The sequence below is a fragment of the Hakea prostrata genome, chromosome 5 (assembly GCF_041222555.1).
Source record: "Hakea prostrata isolate BN-2017 chromosome 5, UWA_Hpros_2, whole genome shotgun sequence".
NCBI lineage: Eukaryota > Viridiplantae > Streptophyta > Magnoliopsida > Proteales > Proteaceae > Hakea > Hakea prostrata.
The window spans coordinates 16699469-16708888 of record NC_142604.1 but is presented as its reverse complement, the minus strand read 5'-3'; the positions used below and the strand labels follow the sequence as shown (position 1 = coordinate 16708888).

At 37.9% G+C, this 9420-nt stretch overlaps 1 protein-coding gene across 2 annotated transcripts; it reads right to left on the bottom strand.

Moving 5' to 3' along the window:
• Positions 1-2385: 2385 nt before the first annotated feature.
• On the bottom strand, positions 2386-4138 carry LOC149015478 (cytokinin riboside 5'-monophosphate phosphoribohydrolase LOG5-like). Of its 2 annotated transcripts, none has more exons than XM_089155237.1 (7): positions 3704-4138; positions 3510-3607; positions 3401-3434; positions 3215-3314; positions 3037-3107; positions 2814-2957; positions 2386-2721 (listed from the first exon to the last, which is right to left on the bottom strand). In XM_089155237.1, exons 1-7 carry the CDS (start codon positions 3815-3817, stop codon positions 2623-2625), a joined length of 660 nt encoding a protein of 219 aa, XP_089011363.1. In that variant the 5' UTR covers positions 3818-4138; the 3' UTR covers positions 2386-2622. The 2 variants fall into 2 exon arrangements, with proteins under 2 accessions (XP_089011363.1, XP_089011364.1); XM_089155238.1 differs by having other exon boundaries at positions 3404-3434.
• Between the last annotated feature and the right edge of the window lie 5282 nt (positions 4139-9420).

Below are 9420 nucleotides of genomic sequence, written 5' to 3'. Positions count from 1 at the left end.
TTAAATAACTTTATAAAACTTGGCCCATAGAGAATCTGGGTTTGCCCACAACCTCCAATCAACCATATATAATAAGGCCTGGTTGTATAAGATTGGGTCTCTCATGCCCAAACCCCTATTCTTTTTTGATCCACACAACCTCAACCAAGATACCCAAAATCTTCTTCTTGTCCTCCTTTTTGCCCCCAAATAAAATTGCAAGATAGTTCAATCGGTCCCACCCAAATTTAGTTGGAATAGGGAATTGTATCCTTAGGAAGCATATAGACAATGATATTTACACAGTTAAATCTAGCTATGAAGTGTTGGCAAAAAAGGAGTATATTAATCCAGTGGGCACATTCTTAAAGAATTACTAGTTAGGGATATGGAAACTTAAAATTCCCCAACTTGTAATTACTCTACTTTGGCTAGCTAGTAACAACCGACTTCTCACAAACTCTCGTCTAGGGAAATTACAGCTCTTGAATCATACAACTTATAATTTTCGTCAAAAATATATAAGATTTTATGAAAAAATGTGAAAAACAACAAAGTGGGAGGCACATTTAACATTTCTATACAAAATCCCTTCATTTCCTTTCCTTCTCCCTCACCTTATTACATATTGGACTCACATGTTTATTTTTTCTACCTCACCTTTACAAACAAAGGGTGCCTTAGAGAACCAACAAGATATTATTCGAATATAATAAAATGTGGTTTTGATAATGTCGTTGTTTGATATAAATATAATAACATGTGAATATGATCATTACCGCTATCTAATTCGATTTGAATCCGACCTCTTTACAAGGACCTACAATGGAACACATTCGATCTAAAGTCTCGAAATATACTATTTGTAAATCAAGCCCCCCCCTCCCCCTCCCCTCCCTCCCTCCTCCCCTCCCTTCCTTCCTTCCTTCCTTCCTCCCTCAAAAACCAGGAAAGAAAAAAAAAAAAAGAAGGAAGAAGAAGAAGAATTGAGAAAAAGAAAGAGTTATGACTCCATTTTTGTTTTTGGCCTCATTTATGCTCTTTTTGAACCATTCAATGAGAGGTGGACCCACTTTTTTTTTTTTTTTTTTTTTCAATATTATGGATTGACCTTATCACTTGAGGGAGATGTAAATATGTAATGTAATACATACTCAAAGAGAAAGGCCAAAACTAGCTCGACAAACCAAGCAGGGCTGGACTATCTTTCAAAGCTTGGAAGGTCCTTACCATGGCTGGCCCGTGGGCCTTTGAAACGGAATGTCTTCAGAATAAACTGTCTTTTCTTGTCCCAATTGAGAAGACGAAGGAGTTGGCATCACCCCACCCACAATTTTGTTTGGTGCCCACTTCCCAGTTTGACAGACCAAGCAAACCGCAAAGGGTTCAATCAATTTCAATTACTGCTCAACCATGGACCACTCCTTTAATTTGGTTCACTAGGCAAGTTCCAAGGTTATAGTTTTCATGGCATCCTTCCAAATATGGAAAGATCTTTTTGAGATTCCTTTCTTGTGCCATATGTATTATTTAGATTCGTTTTAAGGTACTGTTATTACACCATAATCATCAACACTGTTATCATAAGAGGGAAGACAACTTATGCATCAACATTTCAATGAGATTAGATTAAGGTCTGATCAGCTAATTAAAGAGAAATGGTATTGTTTCTCTGCTCTCCCTGGTTTAAATCTGTTATAATGTGACCTGAATTCTTGTACTTCTAGTCGGCCCAAGTCCTCTACTTCGATCACAGTCATCCACACTCTCACGATATGGTATGATCTGATCCGTTTGATGGACCCATTTACCTAAGTAAAATCTGTAAATAGTACCCTATGTTTATCTATGAAATCATTTGATATTTGAGATTTTCGTTTTAGAGTTTTGGGTGAGAGTTCTTGTAACGTTGTTTTGGGTGACCGGTTGAAGAATCTTAATTATTTTCTTCTCTTCTTCACCCACAAAAATAGCATAGTGCATTAGTGTGTGAACCACCTTAGATTTCTGTATTCTTTCGTCTGTTTTAGTGTCTGTTCAAACAAAATCAGCGTAGAGAAAGGTTTAAAACTAACAATTAAGAACTGAATCAGACAGTCTAATGAGGATTCCGATCTGGGCAAATCGAAATTAGCCTCCAAGGACAGTAGAATCATCGATCACAGACCCTAAGCAGGAAATTTTCTAAGGTTCTGGATATGAATCCACTCGCATTCGTCAGAGCCGATTCTGAAACAAAATGGTCCGGAGCAGAGAAACACTTGCTTGTTTGGGAGGGACAAAAACAATTGCTGTCCTCAGTCCTCACAACCAGCACAACCCAATCCCAATGCAAACCTCTCTGTCTTACCAATCTCCAGATTTCATTTTACCACTAGAGAAAATGAATAAGTTAAAGCTGGTGCTACTGCCTTGTTTGTTTTTCCCACTTGTCTGTTTTTATTTGTCCTTTAGACCCAAAAGAAAATCCCTAGAAGATACACCAATTGATGCAACTGAAATTCTTTTTCCTTTTCTTCTTTACATTGTCTGACCCACTTCAGTATCATATCATATACAATGCTTACAAGCATGAACACCAAACAAGAAAGTAGTAAAAGAAGAAGAAATCACAAAGTGGAAAATCAGAAAACAGGAACTAAACTAGAGAGCAACCTCAGCCTTCATGGACACATTAAACTCCACCTGCTCAACCTCCCACCTCACCTTTTCAACTATTCCATCGTGCACAGGCACATAATCCTAATCAGAAAAAACAAAAATATGTCAATCAATCAATCATTCAGAGTTTAGAATCCCATTTGAATTTTTCCAAGCAAGAACTGAAGATCCACCTCAAGTTTCTGAAAGAGTTCTTTAGCTGTTGGAGCAGAGACGATTATCTGCCGCTGACAAGGCTTTATAAAGCCATCGTCCACTGCTTTGTCGATGAAGCTGAGTAGGAAATCGTAGAAACCATCCACATTCAATAAACCCACCTGCAGAAAACCATTTTAAGTGATGATCCAACTTTTCTATAGAGGGTTAAGGTACTCAAATGTATTGATGGTGGCTTACAGGCTTGTTATGTATGCCAAGTTGAGCCCAGGTTATCACTTCCAGCAGTTCTTCAAAGGTTCCATAGCCACCTGTTAAAGATTTATAATGAAAGAACACAGAAGTTAAAAACCATTGCTGTTCTTTATATATAATTGTTTTAAATTTTTTTGTCTAGTTCTAATGGGAGGATTGAAACCTGGTAAGGCAATGAAACAATCAGAATGGCGGCCCATCTCAGCTTTTCTTTGGTGCATGTCAGCTACAGGTCTCACCTCCCCCACTGTTTCTCCTGCTATCTGATTGAAAAACAGAAACTCAGCATTCCCATAACAACAACAGAAGATCAAAAGGAGAAAAACCATATGAAGTTCAAGTTGCAGACCACCACTTTACTCATGAGAGGCTTGGGAATGATTCTGAAACAAAACAAAAAGAAAATTGAGAAACAGGGTATTTTCAAAGAAAAGAAAAACAGAAGAATCAACAAATACCCAAGAACATGGCCGCCTCCACGGTGTACAGCTTGAGAAACCAAACCCATCAATCCAATACTCCCACCACCATATACAAGGTTCAGCCTCCGTGAAACCTTCGCAGGATCCCATCATACAGACTATCAAAATCAGGGAAATGGGGAAAAAAAGAGAAACCCAAAATGGAAGTGTTCAGAAAAGAAAAAACTCACAAGCTCTTCCCCTAATTCAAGAGCAGCATCTCGATAACAGTCCCTCTTTCCAGTACTACTACCACAGAAAACACAGACTCGCTTGAACCTCGACTTCACTATTTTGTTATCCATTTCTGAATTCCAGAAAAATTGGTCACTACAATATGAACAAGAGCAATGTGGAACAGAACGATTCTGGTAGTCTGATTATTGACTCCAGGAATAAATACAAAAGCTCAAAACACGTATAAATAGATAGCGATATGAAGTGAGACAAAAAGGGAACAGATTACAGAGACAAAGAGACAAAGACTTTGTGAGGATTCTTCTCAGTTACGTAAAATGATCAAATATAATGAAACGTAACCTTCCTCCCTCTTTCCTGCAAATCTCAACTTTTCAATCTTTTGTTATAGAAAAGAATCAGTGACAGGTCAAATAAGTTAATTAACTGTCACCAATAACCACTCAGGACTTCCCACGCCAGCAAAAATTAAAATTGAAAAACATTCTCCTCATCCAATCTACCACCGCCCACCGCCGCAGGCGTCTCTCTCTCTCTTTCTCTGACTGTTTGTGGCATACAGCACGTGTAGAAGATCCAGAAAAAAACCATGTAAATAAATAAAAGCTTCACATAATCACATCACAGAAACAATGTAAAATCGTTTTTCCAGAAACGATACTGGGCAGAGTTCTGAGAATCTGATGACTTGTTGAGATAATCTGAACACTAATTTACTTTTTATTATAATCATGAAAAGAACAATAACAGTTTGGGTAACCCAAAACCGCTTCAATTGCCCATTCTGCAAACGAATACAAAGCTTTAACCCACACACTACGATAAAGCTCTGTCGCAAGTGAACTCTCTAGCTTGGACTAATAGCTCTGTGTAGCAGGGAAAGCAGAGAGAGAAAGAGAGAGAGAGAGAGAGAGCCAGAGCTTTAAGGGTTTTTGCCCTTTTCATGATTAGTATTGTACGCAACATCTAATCTGTTTCCTTTTCTTGCAAATCGAACAGTGAAACGTTGTTTGTTATCTGGTATACGTAAACTTCATTTTGATGACGTTTTCCGTTAAATGGGTAATCAAATTAATAGACATATCAGGGTCTGTAGCTGTTTGCAGGAAAAACCAAATCAATTGCCCACTCAAGGGCAAACGAAACGGCGGAGGCGGAGGGAATGGCCAATGGTTGAGTCTCGAAAGGGGAAATCAATCTTCTTAATTGATTTGGGGAGATTGCAAACCAGGAGGCCCCATTGGCCATTGATAGATGTAGCAGCCCTGGGCCCGGCGCCCCACGGCATCGGTTTCTTGTCTTCACACCTTCTTCGATGGTCATTTCAGTTGAAAAAAGAGAAGGGTTTCAGTGACTCGTGAATCAGGTACTTTAACCAGAACAATGATTCCGTGATTATGTTTGATTCGCCGGTAAATCTGCAAATCCTACGAGTGTTTCTCGTCTGATTCGATGGAGAAAAAGAAGACAAATGCACAGAGTGAGGAAGAGGAGATGTAAGGTAACCCAGAACTTACAGTCGGAGATAGTCGTTGACGGAGAAGATAACCGGAGTTTTCCTGACAGTGATCTTGGCAAGGCAGCTCAAGATTTAAGAGTCAAAACGACACAGAAAGATGATGCTTTAGCGGATTTTCTCATTGGTCCTGGTGCTGGTGCAGAGCCTACGCTGCCTTAAGATATTAACCCGAAAAGCGAAGGTAGAATAAACAGGAGAAAGATAAAGTAATGCATGATTCACGGTTAAAAGCTGAGGCTGGGGTAAAGCGGTTGGGGCCATTAACTAACTAACCGACCTTTTTGCTAGCTGAAGTATCAGAGTTTGTTACAAAATTTTGGACCACAAAGTCACGACAACATTGGTAACTTCTAGTAGGTCTGTACACTGTAGGTTCGAATCCAAGATCTTTTTGGTCTTACTATTTGTATTATGAAAGTATAAACAGTTACCACTACTGTACCAAAAATATATCTATAAGCACAACAAGAGATGAAATGGCTAAGTTCTCCCCCCCCCCAAGATTAGGTAAGAGATCAGTTAAGACTTGATTTCCAGACCCTGCTAGCCATTGCGGATAGCGAGGGTGAAAAAAAAGAGGAAAATACCAAGTCCATTTGTTTACTGAATAGAGTTTGCCACTTGTAAGCATTAGCATTGTCGTACGAATCGGATGCCAGTCCAGAGAAAATAGAAAACTTTCCCCTATCTATGAAAGTGTCCAAAAGAAAATTCGTGATGTTATCAATACAATTACGTGGAAATAATCCTAATTGTTTAATGTAAAAAAATAAAAAATAAATTTTTGTAATAAACCAAATTTGGATATTTTGGGGAAATTTTTTGAAAAAATTACTTGATTAGTTATTTTCAGTTTGTAGTTATTCAACTTTCACTTAACAAAACTAGTTAAAACTGATTTTATATTTACAAAACTAACTAAAATAGTAATTTTTCATATATTTTTGACATTTTTTACCCCTAAAACTAATCACAGGAAAAATCATTATTTTATCCAAAAGGGAAAAATTATTAGTTTTTCATATCCTTTGGACATTTTCACCCCTATACTGGTATAATCAATTTTAGGGTAAAAATGTCTAGATGAAAAATCCCTATTTTTGTTAGTTTTGTAAATACAAACGCAGTTTTAACTAGTTTTGTTAAGTGAAATATTGAGAAATTACTTTTGTAAAGGAAACCTAAAAGCAGTCCCTCATTGTTGAATCCTGTCCTAAAAAATCACTATTAAAATAGAAAAATTGTGTGATAAAAAAATGGATAGATCCAAGAATTTTCCTGGACTGAAACACTAGAATCAACAATCTCGAAAACAAAATGAATAAGGAGATCAAAGTTATACTTCTCTAATAATTTTAAGTTAACAATTTTCTTTGCAAGATCATACATTTCATAAAAAAAGTCGATGTCTCCACCATGAGGAAGCATTTGAAAGATCAATAAATTATAATAGAATTTACTAACTAAAACCCAAGTCTTTGAATTGAACCAAAACTCAGCTTTTTCTTGGCTTTTTTCTCATACCTTACGGAAAAACAAGAAACATACCTCTAATGCAATGACATGAGGAAAACAAGAGCAACCTATAGAATCTACCTCGCTTTTGTTGGATATGCTTTCTTGACAAAAATGATTGCAACTTGTCTTTTGTGCTTATCCGCATCAACAAGTCGTTTGTCGTTTCCTCGGCCTTTTTTTCCGAAGGCATTTGCCTTAAAAGACAATTTCGTACGGTTAATAAGCATAAAAGAAGAATGAAACGAATCAAAGGGGGGAGAGAATGAGAGATTCCCTTTCCTTTTCTTGTTTTTGTTATTTTTGGTCGAAAGGTATTCCTGTTGACTATCTTAACCAACTGCGAAACCGACTTAAAAGCATGGCATAATTATGGATAAAAGCCTAAACTCAAGGCAACCCAAGGATTTTTGTTTATCCAAAATTTACTATTAACTGAATCATGCTTTCGTCATGCATGACTAGAACAGTTTTTTTTTTTTTTTTTTCTTGGGTGAAGCATACTTGATTTAAGGCTGTCTGTTTGACTATTGTATCTGTTGGAAAATTCACTTTCCGATGAATATGGGAGAAACAAATTCCCGCAAAAGTAGTCTATTTGTCACGAACATCATTAAGGATGTGATACACCTTCCATGGAATGGTTGTGGATGTTGTGAGCATATCCACTAGTGCTTGATTGTCACTTTCTATAAGGGTATGTGAAAAAGACAAATTGGCACACCAGTGGAAGGCTTTTCTAATGGCTAGAGATTCAGCCACTATAGAATCCTGATAGCCACACCTTTCTTCGAAGACAAATATGAACCGACCTTGAGCATCACGAGCTATTCCACCAAAACCTGACAGATTTTTCTCTATAAAGGATGATCCATCAACATTTACCTTTATATAAGGATGCTTTGGAGGTAGCCAGCATATAAGGTTAGCTATCACCTGTCTCGATTTTTAACTTTGTACACTTTCGGCAATGAAGAATCTCCAGGATCTCTTTATGACCACCGCTATGTGTGTCGGCATGGGGAGTGTGGGATTATCAAACAAAGCAATGTAAAAGCGCCACAACTGTAAGAAAGTGAGAATAATTCTCAAACTAAGTGCCTTGTGGGTGTCGAATGGGAGATTGGGAGTATTGTTGTAGGAATGTCCTTAGATGAGATAGGAGGCACATTGCCTAGTTCATGCTTGGGAGAGCTAACTCACTCCAAACTTTTAGGGTGAATTGGCACTGCAAAAAAAATGTGCTCCATTGTACCATCTTGTTGACCGCAAAACATGCATAAAGCCAATAGACTGCATCCCCTATTGAGAAGAAGATCTGCAATAGGTAGCCTTTGCAATAATACTTTCCATGCAAAATGTAATACCCTTAGGATTAATGGTAATTTCCACAACATTTTCCAGTGTGCAGTGTATGCTTGTTTCGTATCTGTTATTGGCATTGACCCTTGCATCTCATATGCAAATTTGACTGTAAATTATCCTAATGTAGTCAACCTCCATATTATTCAATCTTCTGTAGGTTGGGTTGGAAGTGGAATCTTCATGATTATTTGTGCCACCTCTGGCGACCACCATTTCTATACCAGCGACCAATCCCACCTTCAAGAGATAGGATGGATAAAATTGGAGACCGTTTTTTGAACTAAGGTAGCAAACGGAAAACATCTGTTATCCCTTCTTACATTTGGGATCCAAGGATCCATCCATGGATTAATTTTGTGACCCGTGCCTACCTGTTTAAACATTCCTTCCAAGATTAACGGCCTAACTTGAAGCAAAGATTTCCATCCCCAAGAAGCTGAAGAACCTGCAAGAGCTTCAAGGAAACTTGTGGTAGGGAAATATTTTCCCTTCATTAATCTACTCCATAGAGAAGAAGTTGGTTGTACCAATTCCCATGCCTTCCAAAACAAAAGAGCCATGTTAAGTTTATGCAACTTCTTGATGTTTAACCCTCCTTGAAGCTTTGGCGAACATATAGTGGCCCAATCCACCATATGTACCTTCTGCTTTGACCTTGAGGACTAGAAGAAATTTCGAGATGCTTGTTCCATTATGCCAATCATTGAAGAGGGGAGTTTGAAGCATGACATATAATAGGTGGGTAGAGTAGTGAAGGTAAATTGGATTAACATTGCGTGGCTTGCCTCCAAGAGTAGTTGAGAGTGCCAATTTTGTAGCCTACCATTCACTCTTTGTAGCAAGGTGGAGCAGTGCTTCTTCTTGAGTTTACTTGGAATTAACGGAATTCCAAGGTACACATCCAACTCCAAGGTAGGTGTAATATGGTAGGTGGTAAAGAACTCACTCTTAATTGAAGCAAATGTGTTGGGACTGTAATGAGCGCGTGTCTTGGTCAAATTCAATTGTTGTCCCGATTGCGGTTAAACTATGTTGCTTTGTGCTTTGTTGCTTGTCCAAACAAAATCAAGTCATCAACAAAGGCAAGATGTGAGAGCCTCTGGCCATCTATGGAGAGTTGTATGCTCTTTATTCTTTTAGATTGTAGTGCTTCTTCAAGATGCGACGTGAGTACTTAAGTACACAGCACAAAAATATAAGAAGATAATAAATCACCTTGTCGTAGTCCCTTGGTCGGTTTGAAGAACGGAAGTGGTGAGCCATTCAATAGTATTGAACATTGCGGTGATGTGATACATAATATTATCTATT